The sequence below is a fragment of the Artibeus jamaicensis genome, unplaced genomic scaffold (genome assembly GCF_021234435.1).
Source record: "Artibeus jamaicensis isolate MK-2021 breed Jamaican fruit bat unplaced genomic scaffold, CSHL_Jam_final scaffold_1964, whole genome shotgun sequence".
NCBI classification, from domain to species: domain Eukaryota; kingdom Metazoa; phylum Chordata; class Mammalia; order Chiroptera; family Phyllostomidae; genus Artibeus; species Artibeus jamaicensis.
The window spans coordinates 71,361,793-71,386,770 of NW_026522030.1; the positions used below are offsets into that span (position 1 = coordinate 71,361,793).

Sequence of the window (24,978 nt, forward strand, 5' to 3'; positions counted from 1 at the left end):
AGTGATAATGGTGTTCACCCACCTGAGGCTACAGAGAGGCTAACACCAACCAGATCTGGACTTCCGCCAAGATAAAGGCGTAGGTGGAAGCACTGTACCTTCTCGCACAACCAAGTTTAAAAACAACAAAGTTTTAGCAACAAAAAAGCAGCCAAACCACAGAAAATTGAACTATATGGAAATCTGACAACAATGAACCCTTCAGCCAAACCAGTAAGAGGGACAGAGCCAGCAGCAGAGCAGAGTCGGGCAGGAAAGATCCACTGGACCTACCCGGGCGCGCGACCCAGGTGCACCAGCAGCCGTGGGTGGATCCCAGGTGTGGAGTAGCAGGCAAACCCACTGAGGGCACAAGGCAGTGGACCCACTGAGGGGTGACCGCGGTCACACATTTGTGTGCAGATAAACTGGTGAAGGAGCAAGCAATGAGATGGACCTCGCAGGCCCCTGCAGCGGGAAGCGGCAGAGGGGACTGCTATTGTCCCTCTCTGACCCCGCCCCCACACACAGTGTCACAAACCAGTGACCTGGGCGGCCCTACCCTGGTGAACACCTCTTCATACATAGCAGGCATGAACAGATCAAAACATGGCTCAAGAACAACTCAGAGCTCCAGAGCCAATAAATCTAAGGGATGAAGAAATAGCCAAACTTTCAGATGCACAGTTCAAAACACCGGTGATCAGGATGCTCACAGAACTGGTTGATTTTAGTCACAAAGTAGAGAAGTAAATGAAGGCTAAACTAATTGAAATGAAGGGAAATGCACAGGAAAGCAATAGTGATGGAAAGGAAACTGGGATTCAAATCAAGAGAGTGAACCAGAGGGAAGAAAAAAATGACCAAACAGAAAGGGATGAAGAAACAAGAATTCAAAAAAATGAGGAGAGGCTTAGGAACCTCCGGATATCTTTAAACATTCCAACATCAGAATTATAGGAATACCAGAAGGGGAAGAGGAACAGCCATGAGTGGAACACTTATTTGAACAAATAATAAAGGAGAACTTCCCCATTCTGGCAAAGGAATAGACTTCCAGGAAATCCAGGAAGCTCAGAGAGTCCCAAAGAAGTTGGACCCAAGAAGGAACACACCAAGGCACATCATCATTACATTAGCCAAGATTCAAATGAAGGAGAGAATCCTAGAAGCAGCAAGAGATAAGGGGACAGTCACCTACAAAGGAGTTCCCATCAGACTGTCAGCTGATTTCTCAAAAGAGACCTTACAGGCAAGAGAAGTATCCCAAGTCATGAAACCCAAAGACCTACATCCAAGATTGATCTATCCAGCAAAGCTTTCATTTAGAATGGAAGGACAGATAAAGTGCTTCTCAGATAAAATCAAATTCAAGGAGTTCATCATCACCAAGCCCTTATTATATGAAATGTTAAAGGGACTTATCTAAGAAAAAGAAGATAAAAAAGATGAACAGTGAAAGGACAGCAAACTCACAGTTACTAAGAACCATACCTAAAACAAAAGCAAACTAAGAGGACAGCTAGATCAGGAGCAGAGCCATAGAAATGAAGATCTCAAGAAGGGTTAGCAACAGGGGAGTGGGAGAAGGAGAAGGGGGAAGAAGGTACAGAAAATAAGTAGCATAGATGGTAGGTAGAAAATAGATAGGGGGGAGGGCAAGAATAGTATGGGAAATATAGAATCTAAAGAACTTGAGACACGTGGTCATAAACTAAAGGGGGGAATGGTGGGGGAGGGGTGTGCAGGGCGGAGGGGAATAAAGGGGGCAAATAGAACAACTGTAATGGCATAATCAATAAAATATATTAAAATACACACACACACACACACACACAAAGATATGTACAAGTTATTCATAATAGCCCCAAACTTAAAAATTCAAATACATATCAACATTAAAATGTTGATAAATTGTGATATATTCATGCAACAGGAAACTACATAGCAATGAAAAAGAACAAACTCCCAAGAGAGGCCTCTGACTTCCAGTTAAGATGGAGGTGTAGGTAAATATGGCTTTCCTCCTTGAACAACCACATCAAAATTACAACTAAATGATAGAAAATACATCAATCAGAACCATCTGAAATCAAGTTGAATGGAAATTTAACAATTCTGGAATTAAAGATAACCCTTTCATGCAGATTGCTAGGAAGGGTTGAGATGCTGAATGGGCTGGTCACACACCCACAGGTGGTGGATAAAAATTCAGGACAGATATCTTGGGAGTGAGTAGTCACAGCTCCACACTAGGACCCCCAGCCAAGGGTTCCAGTGCCAAGATGATAAGTCTCCATAACTTCTGGCTGCAAAAAACCAGTGGGGATTTTGTCTGTGGAAGAATCCTTGGGAGTCCCAAGCAGTTCCTATTAAGTACTCTGTACACAAACTTACTTGGGGTATGCCCTCTGAGCTCCAGCACTGGGGTAGAAGCATGAAAGGCACAAGTAGCATACAGGGAGGAACTGAAGTGTATGGAATCAAGGCAAGAGCTGGGGAACAGCTTTCTCCTGACAGAAAGGTGAGCAGAGGCATGGTTCCTTTTCTGAATTCTCCTCATACAGATCCACAGAGCCTTCAGGTGGGTGTCATATCTGAGAGTCAACCAGCCTGACTAACATTATTTGCCCAGCCCTGGAGATCTTCTGAGGCTTTTCCTCATCCAGCTTATGGGTCCACCCAAGGTATGCACAGTGACTTTTACATATGAATGGATGGATTTGGCTCATACTTTATAATTCCAAAAATGTCTAAAACAAGCAATAGCCAGCATCAGCAAGCCCCCAATTCCAAACCTCTTCCTGAGTGGCCCTGGGCCTGGCTTCACCTGAGAACTTCCAAACCCAGCATAAGTAACAGCCATCTTCATACTGCTTTGTAGCTCATGCATGGTAGCTTTGGGCAGAACACAGGTGGGGGCTGACCTTAGCCTGCAAACCCAGTGGACAGCTACAGACCATGTCAGAGCACCACCACCCTGCCCCTGCACAGCTAATCCTCCATGGCAGGTGGAGGCTGGTGGTCAGTGGCCATAGGCAGTCCTTGCTTCTGACTGGCCTGGGTAAACCCCTCTCATTGGCCTGCCAACAGCAATCAAGGCTCAACTACAAGAGGAGAGTGTACTCAACCCACACGGAGGATGCACCTCGAGTATCCAGCTTGGGTGAAAAGGGAGGCAGTATTATTGGACTCTACAAGACATCCACTACATTAGGTCATGCTACTAAGACAGGGAGTCATAGAAACTCTACCTAATACATAGAAACAAACACAAGGAGGCTTCCAAAATGAGAAGACAAAGAAACATGGCCCAAATGAAAGATCAGATCAAAACTCCAGAAAAAGAACTAAATAAAATGGTGATAAGCAATCTATTAGATGCACAGCTCAAAACAACGATTATATGGATGTTCAAATAACTTAATGAGGACCACAAAAGCACAGAAAAGATCTAGTCAGAAATTAAGGACACATCAATTAAAATAAAGAACAATTTATGGGGAAGCAACAGTAGAATGGATGAAGCAGAGAATCAAATCAAAGTAGAACATAAGGAAGCAAAAAACAACCAATCAGAACAAGAAGGAAAAAGAATAAAAATAAAATGAGGACAGTATAAGGAGTTCTGGGACAACTCGAGCATTCCAAAATTCACATTATAGAGGCAAGGAGGCAAGGAGAAGAGAAAGAGCAAGAAATTGGATATCTATTTGAAAAAAATAATGAAAGAAAACTTCTCTAATTTGGTGAAAGAAGTAGACATGCAAGTCCAGGACACACAGAAAGTCCCAAACAAGATGGATGCAAAGAGGCCCAGTCCAAGACACATCATAATTAAAATGTCAAACTTAAAATAAAGACAGAACCTTACAAGCAGCTAATTACCTACAGGGTAGTTTCCATAAGACTGTCAGGTGATTTCTCAAAAGAAACTTTGCAGAATAAAAGGGATTAGCAAGAAATATTCAAAGTCATGGAAAGTTGGGTCCTACATGCCCTGGCTGGTGTAGCTCAGTGGATTGAGCACAGGCCTTTGCACTAGAGTTGCTGGTTCAGTTCCTAGTCAGGGCTTATGCCTGGGTTGTGAGCCGGGTCCCCAGTAGGGATGTGCAAGAGGCAACCACACATTGATGTCTCTCTCCTCCTCTTTTTCCTTCCCTTCCCCTCTCACTAAAAATAAATAAAAATCTAAACAAACAAACAAACAAACAAACAAAAAAGTGGGGACCTATAGCCAATATGATTCTACCCATCAAAGCTATCATTTAGAATCAAAGGGCATATGAAGAGCTTCCCAGACAAGAAAAAACTGATGAGTTCATCACCACCAAATCATTATTAAATGAAATGTTAAAGGTAATTACTTAAGAAAACAAAGATCAAAACTAGAAGCAATAAAAGGCAATAAACTCATATCTGTCAACAATTGAATCTAAAAAACAAACTAAGAAAATGAAAAGAACAGAGTCTGAATCACAGAGAGCATTTTGATGTTTGCCATAGGGAGGGGTGTGTAGCAGAAGGAGTGAAGAGGTGAGGGGGTTAAGAAGTACAAATAGATAGTTACAGAGTAACCATGGTGATGTGAAGTGCACTATAGGAAATGAAGTAGCCAAAGAACTTATATGCATGACCAATGGACATGAACACAGGTGTATTGCTGAGGGAATGGGCAACACTGGGTGAAAGTGTGTGCTAGGTGAAGGGCAACTAAAGGATAACATTGGGACAACTATACTAGCATAAACAACAAGATATAATTTAAAAAAAGAACAAACTCATGCTATGAGCAAAAATGTAAATATAATCATGTAATGTTGGAAAATATAGTCAGAGACAGAAGAACACATGATTTGCAGTTTCATTTATATGATATTCCAAAACAGGCAAAGCTAATTATCCTTTTGGTGTATGGTTGATAAAGGCCAGAGTAGATAGAGGCTACTTTTGGGGGAGGGCATAGTGACTGAAAGAGGGCATGATCAAATCTACTCAATTGCTGGAAATGTTCTGCAAATTGAGGATGATAGTTACATGAATATATATTATATGTATGTAAAAATCCATTGAACTCTACAATTAAGTTTTGTGTGCTTTGCCATATGTGAGTTACACATAAATGAAAGTAAAATAGTCTACTTTTCCATATCTTCTACTACCAAATACATTAAGCCTTGGCAGTTGTCACTATCTGTTTTGATAAGTGAACAGGAAGCGTGTGACAGATTTAGATATTTTATTGGTGTAGGGAAAAAATAAAAAGACCTGAGAAAGATAACACTAAATTCTTTACTAACTACTCTGAGATTTTCTGAGAAGAGTTGTAGCAAAAAAGATTACTAATATGAGTGGGGTTTTGGTATCCTATAACCATATTGGAGGAAAAACATAAGTTTAGCCTTCTTTTTATACACTGAAATAAATTACAGATGTGTTAATGAGTTTGGTGGAGAGGTGGGAGATGAAACCAGAAAGAAATGGAAGACTACTTGTCTTGTCTTCATGTAGGAGAAGTGCTGTCTAAACATAAAAACAACAGAATAGAATAATAAGGGTTGTAGTGAATTATTTTAAGTACCAAAAACTCTGCACTGTAATTAAAAATGCTATAAATAAAATTAAAAGGCAGATAACAACCAAGAAACATATTTGTAACAGATGTAAGACATTAACATCTTTTACATGTAAAGAGCTATTAAATCAACAATAAGAAGGTGAATATCTTGATAGAAAAACAGGCAAAGACATGAAAGAAGCAACTTACAAAATAAGAAATAAAAATGGTCAATAAACATTAAAAGTTTAGCTTGTTAACTATAAAATAAAAATTAAAAACAAAAGAGATGTCATATTTTAACCTATCAAATTGTCCAAGTTGAAAAGACAATAGTAGCTTATGTTTATTTACTTGCACATTGAATTAAAATGAACATTCTTAGCAGTGGTATGTGTGCTGGCAAGGCTCCTCAACCCAGGTAAGCAGCAGTCAATCAAAACAACAGGGCAAGCCATGAATATGCACAGCAGAGAGCCCTGCCTGGAATAAGAGGAAAGTGGCAGAGTGTTGCATCATGCATGATCACGGGGTTCACCAGCCCAGTCCAGGTTTCTGAAGCAGTTAATCAAACACAAACTTTCAGCTGCCCTCCCCATCTCTGGTGTGGCTATGAACAGCCAGAACTGGCCATGGGCAGCCAAGAATAAGGAGGTACATACAAGTGTGCACACTTGGCTGCACTAGCTTAAACCAATTCCTTCTTGCCAGGTGGCACTTCAGGCACCACATGAATTCCCCTGACTTCAACCAGACTATCAAAACCACCTAGCTCACAGACTACACAGAGGCCACTTCTAAACAAGGCCAGTTTTCAAAATTGGGAGACAGAGCTATTTCAGCTAACTCATAGGAATAAACATATAGAGTCAAACAAAATGGGGAGACAGAAGAATATGCCCCAAATGAAGGAACCAAAGAAAAATAACAACAACAAAAAACTGAAAAAAAGCTCTGATAAAACAGAGATAAGTAATTTCCCTGGTGAAGAATTCAAATAAATGGTCATAAAGATGCTAAACAAACTTGAAAGTAGAAATAGAAGAACTCAGAGAGAACTTCAGCAAAGATTTAGAAAATGTAATAAAGAACCAGTAAGAAATAAAGAATACAATTAACAAAATGAAAAGCACACTAGAAGAAATCAATTTCAAATTAGTTAATATGGAGGAACAGATTAGCAACCTGAAAGACAGAATAATGAAAATCATTCAATCAGGGTAGTAAAAAGATAAGATAATTTTTAGAAAGTGGATAATATAAGAGAGCTATGGGACAACATGAAGCACATTAATATTCACACTGGGGATATCAGAAGGAGGAAAGAGAAAAGTGGGCAGAAAGTATACTTGAAGAAATAATGGCTGAAAACTTTTTAACTTTGGGGAAGTAAAAGGCAATCAGATACAGGAAGCATGGAGAGTTCCAATAAAGATGAACTGAGAGAGGCCTACATCAGGACATATTGTAGTTAAAATAGCAAATATTAAGGATAAAGAGACAGGCAGCAAGAGAGAAGCAATGAGTTACAAACGAGGTAAATCCTATAAGGTCATCACTTGATTTTTCGGCAGAAACTCTATAGGCCAGAAAGGAGTGGCAGGAAATATTTAAAATGCTGAAAGAAAAGAACCTAAAATAAAGAATACTATACCTGGCAAGGTTATGATTTGGAATTGAAGGAGAGAGAGTTTCCCAGAGAAGCAAAAACTAAAGGAGTTTGGCATCTCTAAATCAGCTTTATGGGAAATGTTAAAGGATCTTCTTTATGCAGAAAAAGAAAGGCCAATATTAGAAATAAGAAAATACAGGAAAGAAAATAATTTGGTAAAGGCAAATATATAATAAACACAGTGAATCAGCCACTTAAAAGAAGGTTAAAAGAGAAAGTAGCAAAATTAACTATAACGACCATAAATAAGGGACACATGAAAAAGATATAAAATATATGGTGTCAAAAACATAAAGTGTGAAGGGAGTAGTGATTTTAGAATGTGTTATCAGCTTAAAATTAACTTCTACAGATGTGGATGGATATAATGAACCTCATGGTCGCCACACACCAAAAATCTACAAAAAAAAAAAAAAAACACCCAAAAATAAAGAGAAAGGAACTCAAAGAAAACACTGAAGACCAGGAAGCCAAAAGAAAAAAGATCAAGAGAAGAATGGAACAGAGAACTACTAAAGAAAAAAACCACCCCAAAACCAACTAACAAAAATGATAATATAAATATAGTATCAATAATTACTTTAAATGTAAATGGACTAAATGCTCCAATCAAAAGACATGAGGTGGCTGAGTAGATTAAAAAAAGACCCATTCATATGTTGCCTACGTCAAAGTAGATTTTAGGTTTAAATACAAAACTTTAGAGCTTTTGCAATAAAGCATAAGACAAAATCTCCAGGAGCTAGGGCTTGGTGCAGAGTTCTTAGACATGGCACCAAAAGCATGATACATAAAATTTGAAGTGAACTTCATCAAAATTGAAAACTTTAGCTCTGTAAAGAACTGTTTTAAGAAAATGAGCTTACAAATACAAAATGAGAAAAGTATTTTCAAGTCATAAGTCTAACAGAGGACATATATCAGGAATATTAAAAAACTCTCAGAATTTAACAGTATAAAACTCCAAACAATCAGTGATTATCAGGGATCGGGGTAGTGGGCAAAAGGGTAGGTTTGACTATAAAGAAGTAGCACTAGGGAGATACCTGTGGTGATGGAGTAGTTCTGTATCTTGAAATGTTGGTGGATAAATAAGTCTACACATTATAAAATGGCATAGAGCTATACACACATTTAATACAATGTCACTTTCTTGGTTTTGATATTGTACTATAACATATATATACATAAAGGTATAGAAGATGTAACTATTGGGGGAACTGGGTGAAAGGTGCATGGGCTCTCTCTGTACTACCTACACAACTTCCTTTGAATCTATATATACCAGGTAGGGCCAAAGTAAGTTTACAATTCATATGGAAAGTAACATAATAATTAATAAATAATAACACAAAAATGAACTCTGTGTTTCATGTACTTACAACTATAAACCTCTTTTTGCCCCACCCTATATATTTTAAATAAAATGTTTTAAAAAGTAGAAAACAATCTATACTTTAACAACAGAGGTTGATTAAATTGGGGGGTTCCCATGCAATTCACAATCCAGCATGCTCATGAAAAAGTATGTATGCATGCATATATCTGTATGTGCATGTGTATAAATTTACAAGTATGTGTATGTGTGTGCATATCAGTTGAATGCAACAACCATGAGCCAGATTGTAGTAAGTGGTAGGAAAGAAGATATAAACAAGATAGTCAGTGCTTTCCATCATGCTGCTGACAGTCTATTTAGGAAGTCAAACATTAGGCACACTAATGAATGAGTTGAGAGCTTCAGAAGAGAAGCACCAAGTACCTGGAAAGTCAGGGAAGGCCACCACAGGGAAGCTGATGTTTCATTTGAGATTTGAAAGATAACTATGAGTTCCTCAGGCAAATAGTGGGAGGAGAAAGGAGAAAGCCTTCTGGCTAGAAAGAAGGGCTTAGGTGGAGTTCTAGAGCTCAGATGCAAGGTAAATATTCAAGAAAAGATAAAGAAGTTCATTGAAGCTGCAACATAGGGCACATAAGGCTTAGGGGTGGGGGGCAAAGATGTTGAACAAGGCTTGTCCAATCAGCATGAGGTCAGATCATGGAATGCCAGGTAAAATGAGTTTAGAATATTGGAGATCAAGGCTGTGGGAATCAATGAAGTGTTTTAAACAGAGCATTGACATAGACCTGAGTGGGGTAAGGGCAGAGTGGGAGGACCAGGTGGGAGGTAATGGTACCTCTGACCAAGGGATAGTAGAAAAGATAGACAGGAGGGCTTGGACCTCTGAAGAGTGGGTTGTAGAAGTGACTGGACTTAGTGACTGAGTGGAGGTTGTGGTTAGGGAAATGAAGGAAAGGGTGATTCCTAGGTTCCTACTGGTCAGATGATGGGGCTGTTTGCTCATATGGGGAGCAATATGAGAAGAGCAGAAAATTTAGGGGGTAAGACAGGGCAGATGAATTCCATCTTTGATATGTTTAGCTTGAGGCATTGGTGGGATACCTGAGTAAGGATGTCTGGTGGTCAGGTGGCTCCCAGAGTTGCACCATCAGAAGAGATGAAGATGGAAGTGTGGGAGGCATTGACACCTGAGTAAAGCTTGAAACTTTGGTTGTGGGTGAGAATGCTGAGGAGTGTATAGAATGGGAAGACAAGAGAGCTTTCTTGGTCAGGACTCTGGTATAAATGGCAGGGATGAATCAGGAAGCCCCAGGACAGAAATGTGGCCAGCCTTGGAGAGGCCCTGGGCCAGGGAAGGGTCAAGCTAAAAGAGCTATTTTCCCTCAAGTCTCTCATCTCGACTTCCTGTGGCTACTGTACTCGTTCTCCTCTCTGAAGACCAGTTTGGTTTCTTCTCTGATTCTTTGACTAATGACAGAAGAAAGATAGTCACCCCACAGCTCACAAATTTCCATTAACCAGAATGTTCTAGCCCCCAAATATAGATTTCTAGAGCAGAGACTCTGACTGGTCCAGTTTGGGTCAGGAATGCATCCCAGATCCCATTAAACTGTTGGGAGGGTTTGGGACTCATAACACAAACATAGCAGCTAAGAGTTCTTGCTGTGGGTAGGGTGGCAATGGAAAAGGTCCATTTTCTACTGGGTAAACACTCAAAGGCTGGGGAGGAACCAGGAGGAGCACCAACATTTAAGAAGAGGAGCTAAAAAAAGCAAATGAGAAGGCACATGTAGAGAGTTAGTAATCTATACTAGAGGGAAATGGAGAGAAGCTCTGGAGGGATGCATCTTGAGAAGGATGCAACAGCCAATGAAGGGATCCAACACTGCCTAGAGGGCAGGTAGGAGGAAGACTGGCAAAAGTGAACCAGATTTAGTAGTGGGGTCACATCTGGCAGCCTGGAGTGGAGACAGGAGAAGTAAGATAGTGTAGACAGGCATCCAAGACTCCAGGGGTCCCCTGATCTGTTAGGAACCAGGCCTTAAGAGAAGCTTGCCTGAGCTCTGCCTCCTGTTCCCAGGCTCACACCCCCACCTCCGACCAGTGGATGAGAAAGCTCAGCTGACTTGAGCCTGGTGCCAGAATGATTGGGGACCACTGCTGCTCCAGGATATTGATGAAGAGATAGATGGGGCAGTAGCTGGAGGGAAGTCTTGGGATCTAGAAAGTATTTCTTGTTATTTTTTAAGGCCAAGGAGTCTATGAGTATTTAAAGACCAGTGGAAGGAGTTGGACAGAACGGATTCTTTTTAAACTGCAGTGCAAGCCCTGGCTGGTGTAGCTCAGTGGATTGAGCGCGGGCCTGTGAACCAGACAATCGCGGTTCGATTCCCAGTCAGGGCACATACCGGGGTTGCAGACCAGTTCCCTGCAGGCCAGTTCCCAGCAGGGGATGCATGAAAGGCAACCATACATTGATGTTTCTCTCCCTCTCTTCCCCTCTAAATAAATAAAATCTTTAAAATAAATAAATAAATAAAATAAACTGCAGTGCAAGTTCCCCCAAACCAAGGAGAGGGTGTTATGCTTGCCACAGGCTGCAAAATCATGGCTTAGAGAAAGGAAAATCTCTGATGTGGGAGAATTCTGGTTTTCTATACAGAAAATGCAATCCTTCTGATGGCTGAACAAAGTGTTTTAATGTTTTTTTTTAAAGATTTTATTTATTTCTTTTTAGACAAAGGGGAAGGGAGGGAGAAAAAGAGGGAGAGAAACATCAATGTGTGGTTGCCTCTCATGTACCCCCTACTGGGGACCTGACTCCCAACTGAGGCATGTGCCCTGATAGGAGGATCTGAGCGGTGACTCTTTGGTACACAGGCCAGTACTCAATCTACTGAGCCACACCAGCCAGGGCTGAACAAAGATGTTTTGAAAGCTTCAGTGGGGATGACTACAGATTTTCATTGAAAAACCTGATACTACCTTTGCCTTCTACTTCCCCGAAGGTTCTTAAGAAACCGTGCCTTAGAGCAGTGGTTCTAAAATTTTTTTTTTGTGCATCAGAATTACCAGGAGAGCTGATTCTGAAGGCCCAGCATTTTTGATTCTAGAGGTCTGGGACATGGCCCAAGAATATGCATATCCAACTAGAATCACTGCTCTGGGGCCTGTTCTCAAAATCCGCATGTGGTCTGGGAATCTAGAAATAAAGTGTATACACACAAGTCAAGTGACAATATAACCTAGTGTAAAAAAATGTGTTAGAAATAGTGCAAGACTGTAAGTAAGGAAAAAGACTAGAAGGAATGTGCCTTATTTTATTTTGTTGTTGTTCAAGTACATTTGTCTGCATTTTCCCTACACCACTCCTCCTACCCCCAGCCATCCCAGTCTCTCTCCCGATTCCAACCCCCCCCTTGATTTTTTTCCTGTGTCCTCTATAGTTGCTTCTTAAAACCCTTCCCCCCTTTTCCTCCTTATCCCCTCCCCTCTGGTTACTCTCAGATTGTTCTTCACTTCAATGTCTCTGGTTATATTTCTCTTGCTTTTTCCTTTTATTGATTAGGTTCCGGTTAAAGGTGAGATCATATGGTATCTGTCTTTCACTGTCTGGCTTATTTCACTTAGCATAATCTATCCAGTTCTATCCATACTGTTGCAAAGGGTAGGAGCTCCTTCTGCTGTGTAGTATTCCGTTGTGTAAATGTACCATAGTTTTTTGATCCATTCATTTACCGATGGACACTTAGGTTGCTTCTAGCACTTGGCTGTTGTAAATTGAGCTGCTATGAACATGGGGGTGCATAGGTTCTTATGGAGTGGTGTTTCAGGATTCTTAGGGTATAATCCTAGCAGTGGAATTGCTGGGTCAGAAGGCAGTTCCATTTTTAGTTTTGTGAGGAAGTTCCATACTGTTTTCCATAGTGGCTGTACCAGTCTGCATTCCCACCAACAGTGCACTAGGGTTCTCTTTTCTTCACATCATCTCCAATACTTGCTGTTTATTGATTTGTTTATGATGGCCACTTTATCTGGTGTGAGGTGATATGTTATTGTTGTTTTAATTTGCATCTCTCTGAAGGCTAGTGTTGCTGAGCATCTTTTCCTATGTCTCTGGGCCCTCTGTATGTCTTCCTTGGAGAAGTGTCTGTTCAGGTCATTTGCCTATTTTTAAATTGGGAATGTGCTATTTTTTATTGAATTAACTTGCAGCCCTAGAAAAATAGTAAAATAATAAAAGTATTAAAGGTAAAATGATGCTTCAAATAAATCCTTAAAGAAGGATAAGATTTGGTTTTAAGACAAAGTTGTTAGGATGTTACTGGCAGATGATAAACTGGCCCCATGTTCCATTAGTTTTTGAGAATGACGCTGGCTTTGCTTCAGAAAATGTGGGTCCAGCCCCAGCTTCATCACTCACTGCATTCATGATGTTGTGTGAGTACCTCTTTGACCTCTATTCCTCTTCCTTTAGGAAAATAAAGTGTATTGAGCCTCTCCATTGTTTTACACATACACTATGAAAGCACTTTGAAAGATACAGAGTCCAATAACAATACAAATGATTATTTTACCCTTAAAAGTAATTCTTCAGGAGAGTTAAGAAGCTCACTCCTTGGAAAGGGTTCTGTTCAGTGGTGATAATATGCCATGTTTTTCTCTTCTTCCTCAGATGACAGAGGATGAGCCTTCTGAAAAGGATGCCCTGCAGCCAGGCCGCAATATTGTGGCCGCAGGCTATGCACTCTATGGCAGTGCAACCCTGGTGGCTCTCTCCACTGGGCAAGGAGTGGACCTCTTCATGCTTGACCCAGTAAGTATCCAGCATGGCATTATCAGCTCTTACGACTCCATGGAGCTCTGTACTTCAATTCTAGTCCCCTGGGATAATTTCCTGGCCATTTTTAATACTTGCTTTTGGGGCCAGAGAGCCTAGTTTTAGAGCCAAAACATCATAAAAAAACATTAAGGACCTTTGTCCAAGTGAGGGAATTTGAGGGGTCCTGCAGGTTCAATCATATCAATTCAGACCATGTTCTTAGAGTTTATTCCTCTTTGGTTTATGGGAACACAATGATTTAAGAATCTCAGTGCTGCTGATTGCCAGACAAACATGAATTCTTTAGAGCAGTACCTTACAATAGAACTGTGTATGGTAATAGATATGTTTTATGATCTATGCTGTCTAATACAGTAGCCACTAGCCTCATGTGACTACTGAACATCTGCAATGAGACTAGTGTGGCTGAGGAGCCGGGTTTTATCATTTTATTTCATTTTAATTAACTTAAAAAGCTGCATGTGACTGGTGGCTACCCTATTGGACAGCACAGGTTTGCAGGACCTCCCCTAATCTACATGTTCTTCCAAGTAGACAGAAAGACTGGTAGAAAACTGCTTAATCAGGTTCTGTGTTATGCTCCTTATTTCTCACTGTGAGAAAATGCTCAGTAGTATTTCTCCTCCCCTTGAGAAAATGCTCAAAAAGAAGAGGCACATCCTCAGGGCAGATGAAAAAATCAGACAGTATGATGCAGAGTAAAGGAAGAAATAATTGGACAAAGGCACAAGTGTTCAAATAAGGATGAATTTTCATGGCAAGTGTACATTTAAAATGTTCAGCAGAAAATTTGTAAAGTATTTGCAACTTATAGAATTTCTCTTTAAATTTTTGGATGCTTTGCCTGTCACTTGTGAACCACTTTGCCAAATATAGTCAGGTTTTGTGAAAATTCAAATAATTTTGATTGAGACCATTTCAAAGTTTCTTTTTTTATTTAATTATTTTTCAAGTACAGTATTCTGTCTTTTACTCCCATTCCAGCCCACCCCCGTGCTCCCCACCTCCCTCCATTTCCACCCCCTTAGTGTTGTCCATGTGTCCTTCACACTAGTTCCTGTAAATCCTTCCCCTTTTTCCCTTGAAATTTCCTCCCCTCTTCCCTCTGGTTGCTGTCCCCCTGTTCTCTACTTCAATGTCATTGTTTTTATTTTGCTTGCTTGTTTGTTTTGTTGTTTAGCTTCCTGTTAAAGGTGAGATCATATGGTATTTGTCTTTCAGTGCCTGGCTTATCTCACGCAGCATAATGCTTTCCAGTTTCATCCATGCTGTTGCAAAGGGTAGGACTTTCTGCTGCATAAAATTCCATTGTGTATATGTACCATAATTTTTTGATCCATTCATTTACTGATGGGCACCTAGGTTGCTTCCAGATCTTGGCTATTATAAAGTGTGCTGCTATGAACATTGGGATGCATAGGTTCTTTTGGATTGGTGTTTTAGGGTTCTTTGGATATAATCCCAACAGTGGAATTGTTGGGTCAAAAGGCAGGTCCATTTTTATTTTTCTGAGAAAACTTCGTACTGTTTTCCATAATGGTTGTACCCATCTGCAATCCGACCAATAGTGAACTAGGAACCCCTTTTCCCCACAATCTCTCCAACATTTGTTGCTTGTTGCTTTGTTTATGATAGCCATTCTGACTGGTGTAAAGTGGTATCTCATTGTGGTTTTAATTTGCATCTATCTGATAGCTAAGGATATTGAGCATCTCTTCATGTGTCTCTGGATATTCTGTATGTCCTCCCTGGAGAAGTGTCTGTCCAAGTCCTTTGCCCATTTTTTAATTGGGTTAGATGTCTTCTGAGAGTGGAGTCGTGTAAGTTCTTTGTATATTTGGGGGATTAAACCTTTGTCTGAGGTATCATTGGCAAATATGTTTTCCCATACAGTTGATTGTCTTATTTTAATACTGTTTTCTTCAGCTGTGCAGAAGCTTTTTATTTTGATGAGATCTCATTTGTTTATTCTTTCCTTTATATTCTTTGCTCTAGGGGACATATCAGTAAGAATGTTGCTGTATGAAATATCTGAGATTCTTGCCAATGTTCTCCTCTAGGACTTTAGTGGTATCATAGCTTATATTTAAGTCTTTTATCCACCTTGAATTTATTTTTGTGTGTGGTGTAAGTAGGTGATCAAGTATCATTTTTTTTGCATGTAGCTGTCCAGTTCTCCCAACACCATTTGTTGAAGAGGCTATTATTAGTCCATTTTATGTTGCTGCCCCCTTTTTTGAATTTTAATTGTCCATAGAGATTTGGGTTTATTTCTGAGCTCTCTGTTCTTTTCCATTGGTCTATGTGCCTGTTTTTATGCCAGTACCAGGCTGTTTTGATTACAGTGGCCTTATAATACAGTTTGGTATAAGGTATTGTGGTCCCTCGTATTTCGTTCTTTCTTTCTCAAAATTGCAGCTGCTATTTGGGGACATTCATGGTTCCATATACATTTTTGAAGTGTTTGTTCTATGTCTGTGAAATATGCCATTGGTACTTTAATAGGTATTGCATTGAGTCTGTAAATATCTTTGTGTAGTATGGACATTTTGATGATGTTAATTCTTCCAAATCATGAACACAGTATATGTTTCCATTTGTTTGTGTCTTCCTTGATTTCTTTCTTCAGCGTTGTGCAGTTTTCTGCATACAGGTCTCTTACATTCTTGGTTAGGTTTATTCCCAGATATTTTATTTTTGTTTTTGCTATATGGAATGGGATTCTTTTCTTGATTTCTGCTTCTGATGATTTATTGTTAGTATACAAAAATGCCTTTGATTTCTGGATATTGACTTTGTAACCCGCTGTTTTACCAAATTCATTTATTAGGTCAAGGAGTTTTTGAGTAGAGTCTATAGGATTTTCTATGTACACTATCATGTCATCTGAAAACAATGACAGTTTTGTTTCCTCCTTTACAGTTTAGATGCCTTTTATTTCCTTTTCTTGTCTGATTGCTGTGGCTAAAACTTCCAATACTATATTGAATATAAGTGGTGAAAGTGGACAACCTTACCTTGTTCCTGATCTTAGTGGAAAAGCTTTTAGTTTTTGCCCATTGAGTATGATGTTGGCTGTAGGTCTCTCATATATGGCCTGTATTATATTGAGGAATGCTCCCTGTATTCCCACTTTGCTGAGTGTTTTTTTTTTATCATAAATGGGTGTTGTACCTTATCAAAAGCTATTTCCACGTCTATTGATATGATCGTGTGATTTTTGTCTTTGCTTTTGCTTATGTGGTGTATTACATTTACTAATTTGTGAATATTGAACCATCCTTGCATCCTTGAGATGAATTCCATCTGCTCCTGGCGTATGGTCTTTTTAATGTATTTTTGGATGTGATTTGCCAATATTTTGTTGAGGAGTTTAGCATCTATGTTCATTAGCAATATTGGCCTGAAGTTTTCTTTCTTTGTTGTGTCTCTATCTGGTTTTGGAATTAGGATGATGCTGGCTTCACAAAAAGAGTTTGGGATTTTTTTTATCATTTTGCATTTTTTGGAATAGCCTGTGAAGAATAGGAGTTAGCTGTTCCTTAAATGCTTTGTAGAATTCTCCTGTGAAACCATCTGGTCCAGGGCTCTTGTGCTTCAGGAGATTTTTTATTACTGCTTCAATTTCATCAGCTGTTATTTGGTCTGTTCAGGTTTTCTGCTTCTTTTTCATTGAGTTTTGGAAGATTATATTTTTCTAGAAATGTGTCCAATTCCCCTAGGTTCTCAAATTTCTTGGCATACAGTTCTTCATAGTAATTTCTTACAATCCCTTCTATTTCTGTGGTGTCAGTTGTAATCTCTCCTCTTTCCTTTCTGATTGTGTTTATTTGGTTCCTCTCTCTTCTTTTCTTGATGAGCTTACTTAAAGGCTTGTTTATTTTGTTTATCTTTTCAAAAAACCAGCTCCTGGATTCATTGATCCTAAGAATTGTGCTTTTAGTCTCTATGTCATTTAATTCTGCTCTAATCTTGGTTATTTCCTTCCTTCTACTTGCTCTGGGCTGTCTTTGTTGTTGTTCCTCGAGTTATTGCAGGTGTAGGGTTAGGTTGTTTGTTTGAAATGTTTCTATCTTCTTTAGGTAGGCCTGTATTCCTATGATGTCCCTCTCAGGACTGCCTTCACTGTGTCCCATATGTTTTGAGCTGTTGTGAGTTCATTTTCATTTGTTTCCAGAAACTTTTTGATTTCTTCCCTAATTTCATTCTTGACTCATTCATTGTTTAATAGCATACCATTCAGTCTCCATGATTTTGGGTGTTTTGGGTTTTTTCTTTTGGGGTTGGTTTCCAGTTTCAGTCCTTTGTGGTCGGAGAAAATGCTTGGTATGATTTCAATGTTCTTGAATTTGTTGAGGCATGTTTAGTGTCCTATCATGTGTTTTATCTTCGAAAATGTTCCATGTGCATTGAGAAGAATGTGTATTTAGCTTCTTTGGGATGAAGGGCTCAATATATATCAGTTAAGTCCATTTCATCTAGGGCATTGTTCAATGCCACAATATCTTTGTTGATGTTTCATTTGGAAGATCTGTCCATTTTTGACAGTGGGGTATTGAAATCCCCTACTATAATTATGTTGCTGTCAATATTTTTCTTGAAATCCTCTAAGATTTTCTTTATATATTTGGGTGCCCCTATGTTGGGTCCATATATATTTATGATGTGAATATCTTCTTGGTGGATTCTTCCCTTGAGTATTATGAAGTGACCTTCTGGGTCTGCTTTATGGTCCTTTTCTTGAAGTCTATTTTGTCTGATATGAGTGTTGCTACCCTGGCTTTTTTTTCTTGTCTGTTTGCTTGGAAGATTTGTTTACAGCCCTTCACTTTTAGTCTGTGTAGGTCTTTTGTCCTGAGGTGGGTCTCTTGTAGCCAGAATATGTGTGGGTCATGTTTTCTTATCCATTCAGCTATTCTATGTCTTTTGATGGGAGCATTTAATCCATTTACATTTAATGTTATTTTTGATAGATACTTGTTCATTGCCATTTTTGTACCTGCGTTCCTCTCAGTCTCTCTTACCTTCCTTAAAGCAGTCCTTTTAGCATCTCCTTCAGAGCTGGTTTGGTGAAGGCGTATTCCTGTAGACTTCTTTTGTCTTGGAAGCTCTTTATTTGGCCTTCTATCTTGATTGAGAGCCTTGCTGGGTAAAGTAACCTTGGTTGTAGGCCTCTGGTTCTCATTACTTGGAATATTTCTTGCCATTCTCTTCTTGCTTGGAGTGTTTCCATTGACAAGTCATTAGCTAACCTTATTGGGGCTCCTTCGTATGTTACTTCCTTTTTCTGCCTTGTTGCCTTTAGGATTCTCTCTTTGTCTTGGAATTTTGCCATTTTAATGATATTTGTCTTGAAGTGGGCCTCTTTGGGTTCCTCTTGACTGGGACTCTGTTATTTCTGGATTATTGTGACTTTTTCTCTCATCAAATTAGGGAAATTTTCTCTCATTACTATTTCAAATAGGTTTTCTATCCCTTGTTCTTCTTCTTCTCCTTGTGGTATTCCTATTATTTGGATATTATTACGTTTCGTATTATCTTGCATTTCTCTTAATCCCTCTTCATTCTTTCTGAGCCTCTTTTCATTTTCTTGCTTTTTGTGGGAGTTTTTTTCTACTTTGTCCTCCAACTCACCGATCCGATCTTCTGCTTCATCAATTCTGCTTTTGATTATTTCAAATGTGTTCTTCAATTCAGAAATTGTATTCTTCATTTTCTCTTGTGCCTTGCTGATAGGTTTTTTTTTTCATGTTGACATAGTTTGCTGTGAGATCATTGTGGCTCCCCTATAGTTTCTGGTAACTCATTGTGAGCTCTTTGAACTTCCTGATAACCAGTGCTTTGAATTCAATATCTGATAGTTGACTTGCCTCTTTTTTATCTAACATTCTTTCTGAGGCATCCTCCTTTCCTTTCATTTTTGGATTATTTCTTTGTCTTCCCATTGTTTGTGAGACTCTTGTTGTTAGCCTCAGCTTCTTAAATTTATCTGTTCTGACTTCCTGGGTTTATGGTGTGAACTTCTGTGGTGGAATGCCTGTGAAATTCAGTGGTGCAGACTCTTTTGGTTATCCTGTCATTCTCCACTTCCATCTACTCCTTTTTGTTTTTTGTGATCAGTTGGAGGGGGAGGCAAAATGGTTTATGACAGTGAGAGAGTATTTTGATATTTACAGTCACATCCAGTAGAGAAGAGATAGAAGATCTTTAGGCTATATATACTGTTAACCATAATCTTCAACCCAACTTGCCACTTTTAAGAGAGGATGAACACAAGACAAGTCTCCCGTTGAAGAAGAAAGGCTAGTGAGTTGGATCTAGAAAGCAGTGAGGTTGTGGTCGGTCAGATTCTGGGGTAAGGTGAGAGTACAGGATAGTAAATAGGTGGAGTGTATGAGCAAATAGAGTTAATTACTCCAGTATCAGAATTGAGGAAACTGTGAAGTAGACTAAGATCCAGGAGATGTGTTGTGAAGTATTTACAGTTGTATAGAACAGCTATTATTTACAATAATATTAGAGCAACAATCATATGACAGACTCTGTGTGTTCTGTCTGGATAAGGGGTATGGAACTTTGGGTAGTATGCTAAATGAACACAAGTGACATGAAGAATAGAAAATTAGCAATACAATGTGTAAGAGAGAACAGAGAAAACCTGTCAAATGATACAATATAACCAGCCAAGGCAAAGAAGCCTATACAGACAGAGGAATACAAAGATATTATTAAAATATAAAAGATGTGGGAATAATGGAAAAAATTAATAATTATACAAATATGCAGCAACTGGTGGCTTCTCTCCTACAGCAAAGTGAAATTTGTCTCTCTGACTCTACTGTTGGGCAGCCTCTTCTATGGGTCCAGCTCTAGTCTTTTTGCAGTTTCAAGCTGTTTGTGTCTCTTGTGGGTAAAAGAAAAAAAATAAAAGGAAAAAAAGGCAGGACAATGGAGGAGAAAGCAATATGTTTGGAAAGAAAGGAAGAAGGAATAAAACAGAAAAGAAGAAAAAAGTACTGACAGATAAAACAATAATGAAATTAAAAAAATAAAAGATTACTCAAAAAAAGAAAAAGGAAAAAAAAGAAACATCTTTTGTTGATTTCAAACTGGCCAAACCAGTTTTTCTGAGGGGTGATTAGTGTGTTCTTTCTGCGAGCCCTCTCCCAGGAGCCAAACTGCCAGCACCTCTCCCCAGCTCCCTACGATGAAGATCTAGGCTTCCTCACAGCGCTCTTTTCCCAGGAGTTACCACTGTGGATTGGGTTGCGGGGCGCGTGTGCCCTGCCAGGCTGCCTGGTTCCCACCAGATCCAGCACAGACCTGTCCCAATTCTGTGAGGGAACTCCAGGCCCTCCACCCAACCTCAGGTTCACTGCCAGGCTGGGTGGGGAGCAGACCAGGTGGCTGTGACTATCGGAGTCAGAGCCCCACACTGTGCCTCTCAGTTCTCCAGGGCTGGTGACCACAGAGTCCATGGTTGAGGGCCTTTGTCCTTAGCACCCTCTCTGCAAAATCTGCCAAACAAGTCTGGTGCCCACCAAGGTGCGCTGTGCGCTGGGCACTGGTCCCCGGACTGTGCACCGGCTGAAGACCCTGCTGCTCCTGTCTTTGTTCCAGTCCCTTTGGCAGGCCCAGGGCTCCCGACCAGTCTGAGGGAGATGCACCGGGAGCCGGTCTGGAGTGCTGGGTGCCAACCCAGGCGCACTGCGCGCGGGCACTGAGCCCCAGATTGTGCACCCCCCAAAGTCCCTGCTGCTTCTGTCTTTGCTCCATCCCCAAGACTCTACTGTACTGCTGCCATCTCCCTACCATCTGGATCCTCCATGACCGTCAGGATATCTGGTCCCTTATTTTCATATATGCTGAGGAACTGCTGGCTGCCTGGCTTCTCCTCCGCTGATCAGCCAGGATTCTCTCCCTTGTGTTCAAGGAACTGGAATCTGCTCCGTCCTACTCTGTGGCCATCTTCCCTCCTCTCCCGAGACCATTTCAAAGTTTCTAGTGTTCAGTAACCCAAAAGCACTTGTTCAGTATTTCAATTTAATTTGAATTTACAAATGTTTATGGAGCATCTAGTATGTCCTAAAAGTCCCAAAGCACCATTCTAGGTGGAGATACAGCACTGATGAAGCAGGCAAACATTCCAGCCCTGGTGGAGTTTACATGTTGGTGCATGTGTGTGGAGAGAGGAGGGTAACAACATTTCAAAACAAAGTCAAACTAAACTTTATACAATGGAAACCCAGTATGTTTTCAAATATAAATTTTCATAAATAAACTAATAAGATCAAAACCCACTGATGTTTCAGTGTGCTTATCCCCTAAATTCTCCTTATTTTCAAAGAAACAGTCAAAACTGGAGAAATTATGTAGTTCAAAAATATTACTCTCAGACAATAAAACAACCTTTCTAAAACTGTTCTGCAATAATAGCTGACAGTTATACAGGGCTTATTAAGTGGTGGGTTGCTATCTGTTTCAAGCACTTTGCATGTATGAATGTGTTTAAGCCTTACAGCATCTCCCTAAGGTAGCTCCTCCTATTATTCCCATTTTTAGGTAAGGAAAATGAGGCACAGAGAAGGTAAGTAACTTGCCTAAAGTTATGCTAGTAGCCCTGGAGCCATGAGTCACACTCAGGTTGTGATATTGTGGTTTATAAGAAATGTATATATGTGGTCATTCAGATGACTGAAATGTATTTCTCATATATAGTTAATTTTTGTCCATGGTTCCTGCATGACAGCTCCTCAAACCTTTGGAATTTCCTAAGTGTTGGGAGCGATTAAGGTATCTTTTGTTATATTATTGAGATGGCTTTCAGAAAGCACCTTAGGACGGAGGCTTGTTATCAGTGGAGTCAACCATATAATTAAAGGTTTGGAATTTTCAACCCTAATCTCTGACCACCAGGGGAGGGAGAGGGCCTGGAGGTTGACCAAACCACCAGTGGCCAGTAGATTTAATCAGTCCTGCCTATGTAATGAAACCTCCATAAAACCCCCAAAAGATGGTGTCCAGAGACCTTTCTGGTTAGTGAACACATGGAGACTGGGGAGAGTTAAATGCCTAGAGAGGGCATGGAAGGTCTGTGTCATTTGTTTATACCCTGCCCTATGCATATCTTCAATTTGGCTACTCCTGCATTATATCCTTTTATAATAAATTGGTAATTCAGTAAGTAAAACATTTGTCTGAGTTCTGAGCCACACTATCAAATTAATCAAACCTGAAGAGGAGGAACTGGGTCTTCTAAAAACCTCTGATTTGTAGCCAGTCAGAAGCACAGGTAACAACCTGGGCTTGGGACTAGCATCTGAAGTGGAGAGTGGGGGCATTCTTGTAGGATTGAATCCTTAAACCCTGGAATCAGATGCTGTCTCTGGGTAGATAATGTCAGAGTTGAGTTGAATCAATTTGAATTCTCAGACACCCTGCTGGTGCGTCTGAGACACAAGTACATTGGAATTGTCCTAGAACACCTATTTAAAGCCAGTCTTGTACTTCTCTGTCTTACCAGTTTTGAGTAAACTTTTTTTGCAAGCAAAATATCTCCGAGAATATTCTGAAGTGGTTCTAAAGGGAATAGGTAGGTACATTTAGCTTAGGAGTGCAACTAAGGATTCTAAACATAGGTAGGACTGACAGCTTAACTGTACCTCAGAAAGAAGAAACAAACCCCTGTATAATCCCTGCTGATCCTTCTTTATTAGCATGAAATTCCTTTGGATCACATTACCCTACTAAAAAGTACATTTGAGCAAAGATCCAGTGTAAGAAGCTACAAGTTGTTTGGGAGGTTGACTTCAAGTTGAAGTAGCTTATGACAGTTGTCACAGATAGAAAAAAATCATGGAGAGTGGCCGACAGGTTACTGTGGCAGGGCCTAATGGGACTGAGTTCCTTTATGGGTCAGACAGACCTGTCTGACCTGTGAGTTTGCATAGATGATAATTTTATTTTGTCAGAGAACACATTTGTGTTCAGATACAGAGCGACCATCTCATGTTAACCATTCTCCAGTGTGGTATAAGCCACAGTGTTGAGACATTCATTTACAAATGGCAGATACTGTTTCTGGGTGACAAAGATATAGTGCCTAATAATAAGGTATCTTGTCCTCAAAGCTGTGGGAAGCTTTTTAATAGTCAGTGGTTGTGAGTGATCACAGAATCAAAACAAGGGAATATATCCTCCGAGTTAGGGCAAGACTCCACAGCCATTTCCTTCCCACAGTAGGGAATAGCTCTCTAGGCACCTGAGTATCCTCATCCCCAAGTTCAGAGAGGGATACATAAGAGAATGACATTATTTAGACAATAGTTTTGTATCTGTCTTGCTCTTTACTAATAAGCAAGAGAGAAAAGGATTATGGCTCAATGAAGTAAAGGATGCTACTGCATTCATGGGAAAGCTAAAGCTTTGGGCTAGAAATGGGCAGGTCTAGAGGACCAGGAAATAGCAATCACATGAATGGTCTGGTAGCACAGCAAGTCTGGTCTGAACACCACCCCTGATTTGTCTCTCATTCAAATGCCGGGGAGGAGTATCTAATTTACCACATTAAATCAAGTGCCTGACCTTGAACCAGAGACCATCATGAACATACCTATAATGAAGTAAGATAGGTTTACTGAGCATGGAGAATTCACTATAGAGCAACTGTGGGTTGTTGTGGTAAGATAAGAGAGAGTTGGGATGGGCTTATAATAGCACATATTTTGCGTGATGATTCTAAGGAGGATTTGAGACAGAGTTAGTCCTAGATTGGGTGTTGTCTAGAAGTGAGTAAAATTAATGATTACATACATCGATAATTTTTATCTAGGAGGTGGGAAGATTAAAGTGAGCATGGGGATTCAATGGTAAAGAAGCAGTTATCATTCAAGTTCTGCAGAAGAGAGGAATCTTTAGTTATTTTTGCAGTCACTGAGTATCCTTGTCACTGTCTTATTTCACACATGGTCAGCATGACCTTGTCTCTTTATATTGTGGGAATGTCATGTATGTTCATTAGGAACCTTTTAGTCTAGCTGCCAGCTCTGAGGGATCATCTTGGGGAATTTTCACTTTCTTAGTCTTCAAAATTTATCAAAATTGATTAGATTTCCAGGACCTGGTTTTTCCTCTAGTGACTGAGGGAAATAGCCAGTCTTTAAGATGATATATGCAGCTAACTAATCACATCCACAGGGACTTTCTGACAGATAGTGACCATGGTGACTATATGGGGACTGGGCATGATTTTATTTATACTTCTTTTTTTTCTTTTCTTTTTTTAAATTTTTTTTAAATTGATTATGCTGTTACAGTTGTTCTATTCCCCCCTTCATTCCCCTCCACCCTACCCCCCCCATCCCCACCATTACCCCCCTTTAGTTTATGTCCATGTGTCTCAAGTCCTTTAGGTTCTATATTTCCCATGCTATTCTTGCCCCCCCCCATCTATTTTCTATCTACTGTCTATGCTACTTATTTTCTGTACCTTCTCCCCCCATCTCCTCCTCCCACTCCCCTGTTGCTAACCCTCCTTGAGATCTTCATTTCTATATTTCCACTCCTGATCTAGCTGTTCATTTAGT

General features: G+C 39.9%; 1 protein-coding gene across 1 annotated transcript in view; it reads left to right on the plus strand.

Moving 5' to 3' along the window:
- The window catches only part of FBP2 (fructose-bisphosphatase 2), a 59,871-nt gene that overhangs the window by 13,296 nt on the left and 21,597 nt on the right, over positions 1-24,978 (plus strand). The window contains exon 4 of the mRNA XM_053656431.1: positions 13,226-13,366. Within this exon, the coding sequence (XP_053512406.1) occupies positions 13,226-13,366 (141 nt within the window). The remainder of the gene's footprint in view (positions 1-13,225; positions 13,367-24,978) is intronic.